Genomic DNA, 15,298 nt, shown 5'->3' on the forward strand with positions numbered 1-15,298 from the left:
TGTTTTTACGAAGTACTAGCTCATTCCAAAAGATCTAAAAATGCGAACGGCACAAAAAATGATAGGTTTTGACCGCTAGTTTATCGGTCATTCCTCAACCAATTTTGAAAATAATAATATTTGTCGGCCAGAGATACGACTTTCTACGAATTGAAAAATATAGGGATATTAGGGCTCTAAGTCATGTAGACTGTTACTTCGCTCGACTGGTCTACATTTCGCTTTCAAAACTTGGCTTTTTCAACCTAACCTTCTGCGGCTGAGGTGGTAGTCTGACAGACACCAGAAATCAGAAAAATGCAACAGTTGCGTTATGTATTGTATTTTTATTCTAAAGTTTGCAGTGTCGGTGTCAGTGTATAAGTCGGGAAGACGACTTATATCTGCGGTCTAATCACATCCAATAGGTTGCTAAAGATATGTACTCAATTCTGAAATAAAAATTAGAATTTACATTATTCAATAATAGCTATTATTAAGCCAAGTTTAGGTGTCCAGCAGACTACCACGTCAGCATAATCGTTAGGATTACGGCACCTCAGCCGCAGAAGGCTAATGTCATAATTGATCATTTATTTACGTGTAAGCACATTTTTGCTCCCCAGGCCTGGGATGATAAATCCGGGCTAATGTCTGAAAAACTGAAACCAGATCTTCACGTTCCAACAGAAAACAAAATATTATTTTTTCAACCAACTTTGTGAAAATCGTCTGTTTACAGTAGCGGCGTTATATTATACAATGAGTTTGTTCCGCTCGGCATTGGGATACTTATCTCTATGATCGTTTTGCATTCATTTCTTGTGGTCGAATCATTAAATATTAGCTTCAAAATAACCACAAAGTTTTGTAGAAATCTGAAATAAAAAACAGTGATTTTTTTTTTCAAATACGTACTCTGAAAGAATCCTATATAAAAAATATCGTTACGCATATTTTGCCTGAACACTAGCACCATCTATGATCGACATATCTTAGACTGCAATAAAATCATTTAGGAAGTGGAAATCCCTGATACTAATAGTGATACGAAACTCTGATGTAGCTCGCAATAAATAGAAAACAGCCACAATAGATTAAATAACTGGTCGCGGTGACATTCCCAAATATTAATTTCGGACAAGCAAGAATCTTTAAGTGCCCTTCCCCTCTTTTCGTAAAAGCGCCACTTTGAGAAATATGGAAACATTCCCAATCAACACTAAATTTGAAATAACTGTTAGGTACAGCGTGCGAAGAATGATACAGTGTGTGTTATCTGAAATTAAATAAATAAGAAAACTTTTCCATTAAATTCTACTACAGTAGGATTTCGAATTTGGGAACAAATGCGTGTCGTCTTATATTTCGAAAATCGAAACCATGCCAAAATCGAGACCCTTTTTTTGATATGAAAAAATTGAAAGTAAATGCGTTAGAAATTGACTAAACGTTATTAATCAAAGATTGCAACCTTTTTATGGTTATGGTATTGTTGGAAGTAAAATCTTTTGTGTTGTCAAAAACGGATACTTTTTTTGCCAAAAGCGAGGCATGCCAAATTCGAAATCCCACTGTATTTATATTTATTCGTGACAGATAAGGCCCAGACACAATGCATACGGATTTTACTACGTTGCGGCAATTTGACAGTTTTTCCTTGGGTTTTCTGTCAAATATCCGCAACGTAGTAAAATCCGTACGCATTGTGTCTGGGCCTATACGCATTCCGCTTACGACTTGCGGGCTTCATCAGTGTCTGTTTTCAGGTTCCATATTCTACTAAGATGCTGCAATGAATGATGAAACTGTACATACTGTATAATTGAAGATAGATTTAATAAGAGGGCGAATGTCGCAAGCGTAAACAAACCGAGTGAGGGTTGATTTTCCCATGCTGGTACAGCAAAAAATAACTCACCCGTTTTGTTTACATTTGCGTCATTCGCCCTTTTGTTAAGTCTATCTAGAATAAGACACCGCCTCTAGTTTCCGATAATAAATAGGTAACAGAAGTTGGCGCTAGTGTTTCTTCATGCGCAAATGCGTGAGAGTATAGGGCTTTTGCTACACACACATGCAAGACATCTGTTGGGCACACATTGCATATTTTCCTATTCGATGCAGCAAAAACGTGCTGGATAAAATTATCATTTTTTCTAAAATTATTCATCATTTTAAAGCAACTAATAGTCAAAATAACCGACAAATGTTCCCTGAAATATATGCTGACTTTTGGTAACTAGGGTTTCGGTGAATTCGCGTTAAATCGGTGTCCCAAATATACTGATTTTTGAAGCAGTATACGGCATAGGCCAAGTTGAAAGTAACGGAATATAAAATTGGTTTTAGCATAATAAATTGCTTTCTTAGCCGAAAGCAACTACTGGCTATTGATATTTGTTTAGTTTTATCCCGTTAACATAGGTCATAGTTACATTTTAGATCATTGCTACCGCGTCTTAGCTTATTTGTTGAAAATATTTTTTTTATTTAGTAAACAGATATATTACCTTGCCATATGTATGAAGCAATTTGTAATTTCTGTTTTAAATAAAGAAAATAAATCATTTAAAAAAATTTGCTCTTCCCAGCCCGTGTGTTTTATATGGAGCTGTCACTTTTGCCTGCCCAACAGATCTCCAATACATATGCACTCTGCAAACACCCTATGCTTGAAACTACTTAGCAATGCTTCCCTGAAATTTATTTTCAGGTTTTTTCTTCAGTGTACTTTTTGCGCATTTCATTCCCTGATGTGCAGTCTGCTGGGCTATACTAAAATGGTTTTAAATTTTTAGTACAAGCCGGACTGTCACCTTTTGCTTTCCCATTTTCACAACGTAACCTCAAAAAGGACGTAAACAATCGTCCCGTGTAGCGTTTAAGCGGTTTAAGAATTTACTTCAAAAGAAGCAGTGTAGTTTTTTCTTAAATTCCAATGGCAGATAAAAAGGTAGATACGAGATCTTGGTAAAGCTTCATTTAACATTAAATTAATGGTCATTTTAGTCGGGACCTACCGGCCAAGGAGTCGGCTCTGGTGGAGGAGACAACAAGGAAAAACGACGGAAGGAATCGATTCTTGATCTGAGCAAGTACCTAGAGAAAACGATTAGAGTAAAATTTGCCGGTGGTCGGGAAGCTGCGGGTGTGCTGAAAGGATATGATCCCCTGTTGAATCTTGTGCTGGATAATACTGTAGAGTTTCTACGGGACCCGGACGATTACAAATTGGCAGAGGAAACCAGACACCTGGGATTGGTCGTGTGTCGAGGGACTTCGGTGGTACTGATATGCCCGCAAGACGGTATGGAATCGATACAAAATCCGTTCATTACACAGGAAGGTTAAAAAATGTTGAAATTATTTATTCTGTTGAAGTGAACAATGAAATTTTATATTTCCATTATTTCCTATTCGGAAAGGCCATGAATACTGATATGTTGATTTGGTCGTGTGACAATTACAAATTGGTTGTTTAAACCAAACGCAATGCCTTTCCTCTTCACCATCTTTTTTGAGAAAAATCAGTTTCGAGAATCCTACATACTTTCCGATCGGTTCAAATCCAATTAGGTATCTCCCTAACTTGTCTGCGAAATTTTTCAAACAAAATTTAAGTTTTTATTAATTCAGACATTTAAGGGGACAAACGGCTAATTTTTTTGAAAAATTCATTATTTTTTTATTTCAGATATTGATTCTGCAGTCGGTTCCGCTTATTTTGATACTAATTTGGAGATGATCCGACCACGGGAAGTGACCGAAAGCTCAAAAGTTATAAAACCCTTTGTCAAGCTCCTACCAACAAAACAAAAAAAGTTTGTTTGTTTTTTCTGGTTGTGTTTCGTTTACAAAGCTCAACAGTTATAAAACTCTTTGTTAGTTGTTCGTTGTGTAGTTTCTGAGAAAAAGGTGCCTAAACAAAGTTTGAAAATCGTGGTTTTTCAGGAGCGATGTTTTATTCCGACGAGGTTGTTCCACGCCGCACTGAAATGCTTATGTGTTCGATCGTTTTTCGGCCACTTTTCGTGGTCCGGTCATTACAATATTAGTATCAAAATAAGCGGAAAGACTGCAGAATTAAAATCTGAAATTAAAAATTATGAAATTTTCAAAAGTTTTAGTCGTTTATGTCCCCTTAAAGAACATTGAAATACTTAGCAGAAAGAAACTCGTAAAAAAAACAAAATCAATTATCTGTTGTGAAAACATTGGCAGTCCATGAAAAAAAAAACAACAAATTGTAGCTTTGAGGTTGTCAACAGATGTTGGGATATATTCAGAAACTTTACTTACACCCACGTCGTTCGCATCGATTTATTCTACTTCCTCTGAATCCATTTCCAAAGTACTTTTTTGCCTCTTTTAAATGACACGCGAGATGATCCAATCTTGGTTTCGGCACTGCGATACCTAAAAAAGTCGGGAATCCTCAGGGATTTTATTTACTTTGGTAAAACCTGGAATTCTCAGGTAATTTCACCCAAGCTCAGGGAACTCCTAAAATCTATCGTAATGTTTCCCTCACAGCACTATTCCCAGATTTGGATTACGACCCTATCCTCTATCTAATCCAATTCAGAAATCTAGCCTGTACCCAGAGGATTAAATCCCGGTCAATCAATGTAAAGTAAAACCAGCCGCGTTGGTCAGAAAGTAGAACGACCGACGTTGCCATAAAAATAAAAACATCTTCGGAATGCGCGGCCCGATTTCTCCAATGAATGCACGCAATGAAATTGCAGTTAAACAAAACCTTAAACTGTTGGCATGTCTTGTGACTCGGAGAACGATAATTAAACATATAAATATATAAACATCTCCGCGTAATTTGCAAAAAAACACCACGGCGGGCCCTAGAGTTAACCGCAATGGAAGCTAAAGAATTCGGCACTGCTGGAACACAGCGCTTATCCAACTTTGTTAATTAATTTTCTGCTCTCCGCTTTGCTTTAGCTTTCGAATGAACTTGTGCGGGAGAAAAAAAGAAAGCGATTCTCGCATGGAGAACTCGCCTAGGGAAATAGAGTAGGTGAGGAAATTTTCAGTAGTTTATGTTAAGACCCGCTGTATAGAGAAAATGATCGAGAGTTGACATGTCCAGCCGGATAGTTAACACCACCCCGCTGTCACAAATGTCATTCCCATACATTTTTCGTGTAGCCAACATCTCATCTAGCCCACAACAAACTTTGCCTCGGACAAAATGTATTTGTGAGTAGCCCGCTCTAACTTCAGCCTCGGATGAATCTGTATTGGTAAGCTCCCGAACAAAGTTACTTTTTTGCTTTTTTTCTTTTTGTGTCGGACGTGTAGGAAGCGTAAAAAGATGTTAGCTACTTCTTTACCTTTCAGTTTCATACGCCTGGTTAACACACGGAGAAAATGCGTTATATCCTTCAATAGCAAAGAAGGCACATCTATAAATGTCATCATTTCCCCTGCAATCTGAAATTTGTCTTAGATAAGTTCTTACGCCTAAAAAGCAAATTTCTGTTTGAAGATTTACATAGGTGAATTTCATTTGTTCTAACCTAGATGTAATAATGTGTAAACTACACTGAGAAAAAAACCATGGTAATGCGAAACATGTATGCATGGTCATCTTAACTATATTGCAATATTGTAGCGCTTACCATGATTATTGTCAACTTGAGAAGTTTCGTGGTTAAAACTACTATGACAACAAGCAAATCGCTGACTATTTCCGTGGTTAAATTGACTTTTCTCTCATACTTCTAATGACAATATTTTTGCAGCTTGATATAATAATATTGAATTGTCAACAGGACCATAAAATTGGTAACTTACTAACTGTAAGAATATCATGGTAGTTTTAACATTTTTATGGGTTATCGTAACAGTATAAGTTTAGTGCTTTTCAACCGACTATGGAAACGCGTTTCTTGATGACAATTTTATGTTTATTTTGCCCCTTTTCTTTCTGTCATTTGAAACCGCACCGCCATTACGAAAAATTTGAGTCACGAGTGATGTGCTTAGTTGTGAGTTTTTTTGTTTTTATTAAAATTTTTTTGATATTATGAACAGTTTGTTAGTGCAAAACAAATAATAAAAAAAATCTAATCTTTAAGTGACAAATTGTATTAAATTATTTTCTGTGTACGTGAAAACAGGTTGAATTATTTTACTGTGTAGTGTACTAACAGAAACAAACTGCTAAACTGTTATGGTGTAATCGGTGTTATTTATAGCTTGTCTGTTTTATTTTTTTAATTGCGGATGGTGCTGGACTTCCGCTCTAAACAGTTCAATCGGTGGTTTAGACGTGTCCGTGAAGTGTTTTTGGATAAAACGCGAAATGATGTCCAAATATTTCCATTTAACTTGACTGCGGCGAGGGAGCTGCGGGATAGACTGTTGGAAACGTATATTTGGAACTGTAATAAAGGCAATTTATATATCCTATCTGCATGCAGACCATCATCTATAGGTAGTATTCGATATTTTTTGATTGTATGAATTATTGGTATTATCTTTTCTTTAATATTCGTCAGGTATATTTGGATTACTACACATGAGACGCAAACTACTAGGAGCAAATTGTGATAAATAACTTTTTTAGGAAATGTACTGGCTAAGCTATGGCTTTACGATTGCCAATTGCAATCCTTGAGCGTAAAATATACCCTTGTGAATTAGTCAATGACCTGGTGAGTAACGGTTGAAAATTTAATAGTCATAATTTAATTGAAATGTTTTATACAGATCGAGTAATCCTTAAGCGACAAACATGCTCTTGAGTTAGGCCTTAGAGAGATCGCAATATGTGGAGGCGCGAGTGGAAAAGCACTATCGCAAGCGATTGAGCAGAGAATCATTACTGAACAAAGATTGCAAATTGCATCAAAAGTTGCGAAACACAAGAATCTTGCAGACAGGTATGCATTTAATGTTTTTATTGTATTAGCTATTAATATGCTTTGATTTCAAATTCTCTTTTATAAAAATTACTCAATCTGAGCAATTACTTTAGATACATTAATTTCTCTTCCATGAGTAGGTGGTTTGTTGAGTCCTTCAGCAACCGCCAGTTTTAGTTTCATGTATAGCATGTAACCTAACCTAATAACCCAATAACCAACACTCTCTACTTTTAAAAGCCGCAATTACCGTCACCGAGAAAAATTGGAATAATGCGAACGATTGCCATGTCCCCATTATACTATATCTGCTCGATTTTTCGTACTTCTGAGCGATAACACTGATCTTGAATAACTGTCAAGAATTGCGTTATGAAACTCCCTCTTCTGTTGAGTACTCTTACCACTGCGTCCATTATTTTGAACTATTGTGCTATGCCCTGTTTATTTCTTTTACTGTACGCTTCAAGCTTACCTATCACTTGTTAAGTAAGTAATAGGCTCGTAGCTGGAACGAGACAGGTACCAATCAGGGATGACTTGGTTTTTGAACGTTGTTACCTTGATCGGCGACGCAAAGCAGATCTCCCTTGGCTCTGGTAGACCATTTTTGGGATACTGCACTCTACGTCCTATTAGTGCTCCACAATTGCAGAGCAAGTGTTCCGAGGTATCACGCTCGGCATTACACAAGCGACAAATGTTATCTTGTACGAAACCGAGATTCCGAAGATGGTATTTACTCGCACAATGTCCTGTCACAAGACCGGTAAGCGTGCTGAGATTTCTTGATGTCAACTTTTGAGTAACCCTAATACACGGCGTTATAATTTTTTTGATTGTTTGAGGGATTGTACGGCCATCCAATTGGCCATGCCTGTTTGGCTCTCCCGTTGTGTCAGCTCACTTTTCAGCACACAGTCAGGGATGCAGCGAAATGGATTTGGAACCGTGAATGGAGGGTTAGATCCACATCTGGCTGGTTCGTCTGCAAGTTCATTCCACTCTATAGCGCAATGACCAGGAACCTAGTACAATTTTACCGAGTTCACTTGGCTTAGTTGCCGTAAGAAGCAATTGCAATCCCAGACAATTTTTGAGGAGCACTTAGAAACTTTAAAGGCTTTTAGTGCCGCTCCCATACCAATGAAACACAAATTTCCTCGTAACTCGTGAACTAATCAAGCAAGTGTAACAAAATATGACATATGGGTGTTTTTGGAGACAAGAATGTTTTCTATGATGAATTGAAACCTTTCCCCGCTTCAGGAGAGGGGGCTCCTATACAAATGAAATACAAATTTCCTTATAACTCGAGAACTAGTTAATCAAATGGAACCATATTTGGCATGTGGGTGTTTTTGGAGGCATGAATTTTTTCTATGATGAAATTGGACCCCTCTCGGTTTTTAGGAGGGGGGGGGCTCCCATGCAAATGAAATACAAATTTCCTTATAACTCGAGAAGTAATCAAGCAAATGGAACAAAATTTGGCATGTGGGGGGGGTTTTGGAGCCAGCATTCTTTTAATGATGGTTTGAGACCCCTCACCCCTGTGGTAGGGGGATAAGGACTCTCATACAAATAAAACAGAAATTTTTGCGTAACTCAAAAACTAATCGAATTCGAGCAATTTTAGATTCTTTCATAAAACATTAATCTTGTTATTGATTAACCACCAAAAACTATCAATAGTAACATTAGATAATTCAGCGTGCGACGGCCACACGCCGCGAGTGTTGCCGGCGACCTGCAGTCGGAAGCGCCGGCCACTGTGAGGGGCAGCCCCCCGTAGAGATTACCTCTATCTAGGTTTATTTATTTTCCTAGATCTACTGACCTCTATTACTTTCCTTCAGTTGGGTCACCCCTGCGAAATGGTACTTTCTACGAAAAGATTTTCCGTGAAATGGTACATCCCGCGTAAGGTTTTTCGCGAAATAGTATTTTGCGAAACTCTATATTCCGCGTTATAGTCAACCGAGAATTGGTGTTCCGCAAAATGGTATTCAGCTAAATGGTTTGCAATGATGGCGAATATCTAAATGCTATCCGCTTTATTTTATCAGGCTAAGCAATGGGGGAAGTTTGTCGGGTCAGCTAGTTTGTTATATACTACAAAGTTTTAAATAAACATGTATTTTGTTCTACCAGCTCAATAGGGGCAAGATGGGTTAGACTGAAAAAGACTTGTGTGGCACTCTATGTTTGTCCATATATCTATATTTTTGAGTTTATTTATTGTTGTTATTAAATAAGTTTTTAGCTGGCCCGGCATATATTTTATCCACAAAACAGTTAATGCGGCAAAAGGGTAGTTTTCCGACATTTCACTTTTTGTCTGATATAACTTTTATTTTGTTTCGTTTATTTATTTTGGTTATTTTTGGATTTATATTATTAGTGATTTATCTAAATAAATGATAAGCTGCTTAAAATTGAATTCGTAGAAAAACGCATCGGGTACTTTCCTTAGGTGACCCGTCTTGCTCCACCTGACCCTATATTCTATTATAGCTGTTATCGCTGCCTGGACGACTGTGGGCCAGTCTCCCATAGCTACAGATATTCTTGTTCTGGGACCGTACACTCCAGCACCCATTTTGACTTCCATTTTTGACCTGTCGGTATAGAACTTGATTGAACCACTGTGGAGGCTAGGTCCCTCCCCAACTCATACCGAACGTGAGGGTTCGTTTAATGTGTATGGGATGTCATAGTTGGTTCTAGCTTCCATCCAATCACTATTCATTTCCGCAGCTGGACCGACAAACAGGTAGAAGATTCAGGATACTCAAGTGACCGGTTTTAGCTCCGTCGAGTATTGTCTTCAATCGTTTAAGTGTTAGGACACTTTTCTTAGCCTCTAACTGGTCATGTTGGTTCAGGGGTAGTAAGTGGAGGATAGCTTCTAGAACCTTTGAAAGTGTGCTTTTCATTGCTCCAGTTACGGCCATGCATGATAATCGTTGAAGTTTGTTCAAATTTTCAATAGCTGTGGCTTTTATTAGTTTTTGACCACCATACCTACGAGGCATAAGCTATCTTAGGTCTCACAACGGCGGTATAGACCCACATCACCATTTTTGGTTTGAGGACCCATTTTTTCCTACCAGTATAGAACATACCCATAAGGCAGTCTGCCTTGCTAATTATTAAATCTAAGTGTGCGTGCCAAGATAGTTTAGCGTATAGGATTACTCCTGAGACGAGACTCTACATTTAATTTCTTCCTTAAGGTGTAGAGATTGTAATTTCAGTTTCTTCTTCCTAGTGAAACAACACAAACAATTGTTGTTATAGAGGGATTGATGCCCAGGCCTTCTTTACTACACCAAGGCCCTCTGCATTCTATCCGATATCACGTCGTCGAATTTTCAAAGAACCATGATGACCAAATCATCAGCAAAACCCACAAATTCGAAACCTTTTGCCTCTTAGCTTCTCACAAGATCAGGTCCAAGACTTCCTGCCTCATAGCATTCATGAATGTAGGTTCATTGTTTTTATTAGCAATGTCGATATTGTTTAACGAGAGAAATTCTAAAAGGCACTCATCTCGATTGTTGATGTCGGTGCCAGCGAGGTGGTGTGGCTGTCAAATCACATACATTGTCCATGTCCCACTCATTGGTTTTAATACCTTTGGTGCTGGGACCTACTTAAAGGTTGATTCGTTTTAAAACAACTGAAATTAATTAGAAAGCAGTTAAACGTAGCCTTTTAGTTATAATTTAACTATTATTAGCTGTTATTTTCGATACGCTGGCTGGTTCCAAATTGTCGCCATTCATGGATGTTTAGTCCGCAAAATTTTGACAATTTCACACCCCTGGTCGGTGCTTCCCCACAAAATGCGATAGCGTTGGCATCGCAGCCGATAATACAGTCTTTGTTGACTTCTATGCAGAATTTGACGAACGCCGCAACCTCTTGAGTTGCAACCTTAGGAACGTCTCCAGGAAAATGGGGCGATGCTACGATAATATCGGATTTCCCTTGGCGATTGATACCTCAACTCTGATCGCCACTATGTCTCGTTTGATGAACTCTGTAATGGGCAAACAATTAATGTTTGCGTTGGCCAAGACAGCAGCTCTCGGAGGATCATATTTGTCATCATAGAAGAACTTACATGTTCTTGTTTGAATACCTTGTATTCTTCCTTTGTAGACCCAGGGCTCTTGAATCAGGGGTGGTATTGCGATTTTCGTTTCGAGTGATTTTAGTTCGTTTCGCCCATTCATTTAACGTGGTCGAAACGAACCAAAATCACTCGAAACGAGAATCGCAATGTCACCCCAGGGCCAGGTCCACACCGTGTTCGATAAACCTCCTGAAAATTACGCCCGAAACAGCTTTCGCAAGTGGAAGGTTTATCTGCACTGTATTTTTGTGATTTTTCCGCTCACTGGCATTTAGGAGAGACGGAATTACCGGAGGTTTGGCCTCATGGAGGCCGTAGTTTTCTTACTACCAGTAGCCGAACACACTTTGGATCGAGGGGGAGCTGGCTTCGTGTGGTCTCGCCTTTCCCACGTATATTACCGGAGTTTCCTAGAGACCACTTTTTTGGTTCCGCTCGAGGTTTCCACTCCTAGCGCCGAGGTTGCGACCCCGTTGACGGCCGAGCGTATCATACTCCACCCGTTTTCGAGGGTCGAAGCATCTAGCTTTAAGCGCACGTGTACTGCTATTAGGTAATTGTCCGAGTCGGTATCCGTACCCCGTAGGGAGTGTACGTTGGTGATATTCGAGAAAAACCGGCCCTCGATGTGAATATGGTCGATTTGGTTCGAAGTTCATTGGTCAGGTGATCTCCAGGTGGCTTTTTGGATATCTTTGTGGGAAAAGAAAGTGCTTCTGATCACCATCGCTGGTGATCATGCATCGCTGGCCGTTGTCGTTCGTATCGGTGTGCAGGCTATGCATCACCGGTCTATACATTGCTTCCCTGCCGACTTGGGCGTTCATATCGCCGATGACGATCTTGATGTCCTGTCGTGTGCAGCTGTCGTACCAAGGGGTCGGACACTCAGCACATAGTGCCCGGGCACTGCAGAGATATCAAACGGCACACCTCTAAAGCCTTATAAAAATAACATTTATAGGGCTTTACACACCTCCGGTTCAATTTTACATATGAAATGGGAGCACTGCCAGTTGTCAAAATCATCTCGCACGGTTGCCAGATCTATCAGATTTTAACGAATTTAACAAATCTTGCAGTTCGGCACTTTCGGTACAGCATCGGCACAGTTCGGCTTGTTTCAAGTCGCCTAACATAAAAACGGCTGTGCCGAGTGACCGACCCCTTGTGTCGTACGTTGCCTGCAGCTGCACATAGAACGCTTCCTTCTCGTCGTCGGGTCTACCTTCGTATGGACAATGCTCGTTTATGATGGTGTAGTTGAAGAAACGGCCTTTTATCCTCAACACACACATCCTCTCGTTGACCGCTTTCCAGTCCATTACGTGATCCTGCATTTTTCCCAATACTACGAAGCCCGTTCCTAGCTCGTCGATCGCTCCACCGCTCTGGAAAAATTTGGCTTTACCGCCACGGATCCTCCACACCTTCTCGCCTTTGCGACAGATCTCTTGCAGTGCCGCGATAAAAATGTGAGCCAAAATATTTCGGGGGATGGGCCAAGGCCGCCAGGCCCCCCTGGCTACGTGGCTGCTCCCACCATTATTATTACGGCAGATAAAATAAAGCTAATAGTATTTAAATATTCACCGTGATTATATAACATTTCGCCGAATTTTCGCGGAAAACCAATTCTCAGTTGACCATAATGCGGAATATAGTGTTAGCGGAATACCATTTCGCGAAAACCCTTTTAGCGAAAAGTACTATTTCGCGGGTGCGATCCTCACTTACCCGCCGTCGCTCGTTCGGACCCAACTGAAGGAAAGTAATAGAGGGCAGTAGACCTAGGAAAACAAATAAACCTAGACAGAGGTGTTTTCTCTGGGGACTGCCCCCCCTCGTAGTGGTCAGCGCTTCCGCCGGCAGTACTCGCGACCTGCGGCCGTCTCGCCCTGAATCATCTAGTGTATATAAGCAGTTTTTAGTGATCTTGATATTGACTAATGTTTATGGAAGAATTTTTCTCGAGTTCAATTAGTTTTTGAGTTTTGCAAAAATATCCGCTTTGTTTGTGTGAGTACAACCCCTTCCAGAGAAGGGAAAACCCCACCTCATCCAAAATTTGGTTCAATTTGCTTGATTGGTTCTCGAGATATGTAAAATTTGGGTTTTATTTGTATGGGAGCCACCCTGTGTAGTATAGTAAAATATTTATAAACTCTATTATCCGTTGATCTAGTAAACATAGATTCTTGGATATGCTATTTAATATACATACTGGGAAGTACAAACTTTACAACTGGGCGGCACAGACGTATTTTCATTAGCAGCACTAGCTAGTACAATAAGAACCTTCCCTGGCCCTAAAAACCGCATACAAATTTTCACTCCGATCGGTTTAGTAGTTTCCTATTCTATAAGGCACATGCAGAACAGACAAAATTCATTTTTCTGTATACCCAACAAACATTTTTGTTTAGTAGTATACCTTATTAAAACCATTGTATAGCTAATACCGAGTATAGCAAACGCCTGATAAATATTTGTTGGGTACAATATTTTCTTTTTCTTTATATTTTCCGCAACATATTTTTAAGAAAATTTGCATCTGTTACTTGCTTCCGAAATATTGAACATAACCGGATTGCAGCTCTTTACAAAAACTAGGAATGAGCCAACACCATCCAGCAATCACAACATTTAGCCTCTATTGTGCGAACGGTATTGTTGCCGGGTCCAAGATCCACGTCATAGATCTTCTTGATTCGTCGTAAATACAATACAATGATCACGGTTTGCTCACCAACAGATGTTTTATATCGGTATCCACAGGCCAGTGAAACTTTTTATTTTATTAGGCCAGTGAAAAAAAAAGAATCAATCCAAAGTTTTAATCGCCGTCATCATAACTCCATACCGTACGGACTACAGGAAGCACCATTTGTGCTTTAGGTAAAGAAATAGAAAAATCATCTTTTATTATCTTCAAATACACCATAATAACTCTTTTTAGGACCAGCAATGAACTCGATTAGGACTGTTTCAAACGGTTGAGGCTAATATGTTGTTTTCCAGGTACAGTGTTTTACTGGATATTTCAGCAAAAAAAACAGAAGTAAATACGTTTCGACAGAGGAAAGCGGCAATATAGTAGACCGACAGGAATCAAAAGTTAGTACATATTTTTCCTGACCGGTAGAGTGGCAGGTGCGGAACAAGCGTAGCATCCAGATGATCAGACAAACCAGTTCGAACATCCTGCCACACGTACAAACAAAAAGCAGGTTCTGGAACTGCCAACGATGGCTGATTCGTGTCGGGAATTGAGGATTACACTTTCGGTACCTTCAGTCGAATAATTCAAAATGACATCCTATGTAACACCAGCTAGACCAGTGATGGCCAAACTGCGGCTCTTGAATTTGGCCTTTGCGGCCCGCGAACTGGTTTGATAAATGGCGGACGGACACTATAGGTTGAATTTATTAATGTCAGAAGTCATTTAGGGCCGCGGATCTATTGGGGAGATCTGATTTAGCCCGCAATATGCTTGTACCGTGGCCACCACTGAGCTAGACCATCGTCAAACTATTTCCGTCAGCAGACACTGGAGCACAATAGACTTCTAAAACCGATCAGAGTCACAATTAGCAACTCCGAGACTTTGAAATATTTCAATCGTAAAATCTACTTCTACCAGCAGTTATGACGTCCTACTTGATCGGAAGATTTCGGCCGGCCTTTAAACTACCCCGAAACTACGGCATATCCAACGAACGAACGAAGTGAGTATTTAATTTTTGTCGTATTTCAATGTTTATTCAATTTTGTTCATTTCAGTCGTCTGTTATTCAAGTTGCTGACACACTACGAACGGACATAACGAAAACATCGCTCACAGTCGATGATATTTATTATGTGGTTAAACCAGGATTTGTTGAGCAACAAGTCTTCATCTCAAAAACTAGAATGGAACGTAAAACGCTTCCGATGCTGGTTCCAAAAATTTAGCGTACCGATTTGACCACAATGATATTTCAGCTGGGAATTAACGATTTCCTGCAGTTTGATTTTATGGATGCTCCGCTAGTTCAGACCTATCAGACTTCAGACCTATTGCACTCTTTATCTGCATTAGACAACGAAAGACAGCCGGCATGATTAGATTGCCGTATGACAGACTTTCCCTTAGAACCGAACATATATAAAATGCTAATTATGTCGGTTGTACCAACCTGTTCTGATAAAATTGATCAGAAACCAATTGTTAAATCACTTGACGGAGATCACCTTTGCTTGCCGTTTATAACAGTTGAAATAACAATATTTTCAATGC

General features: G+C 39.4%; 1 protein-coding gene across 1 annotated transcript; it reads left to right on the forward strand.

Moving 5' to 3' along the window:
* The first annotated feature begins 2,846 nt into the window (after positions 1-2,846).
* On the forward strand, positions 2,847-3,465 carry LOC128744597 (U6 snRNA-associated Sm-like protein LSm7). The gene is made up of 2 exons (XM_053841729.1): positions 2,847-2,935; positions 2,992-3,465. Exons 1-2 carry the CDS (start codon positions 2,921-2,923, stop codon positions 3,331-3,333), a joined length of 357 nt encoding a protein of 118 aa, XP_053697704.1. The 5' UTR covers positions 2,847-2,920; the 3' UTR covers positions 3,334-3,465.
* Positions 3,466-15,298: the final 11,833 nt, after the last annotated feature.

Source organism: Sabethes cyaneus, chromosome 3 (assembly GCF_943734655.1).
Source record: "Sabethes cyaneus chromosome 3, idSabCyanKW18_F2, whole genome shotgun sequence".
Classification (NCBI taxonomy): domain Eukaryota; kingdom Metazoa; phylum Arthropoda; class Insecta; order Diptera; family Culicidae; genus Sabethes; species Sabethes cyaneus.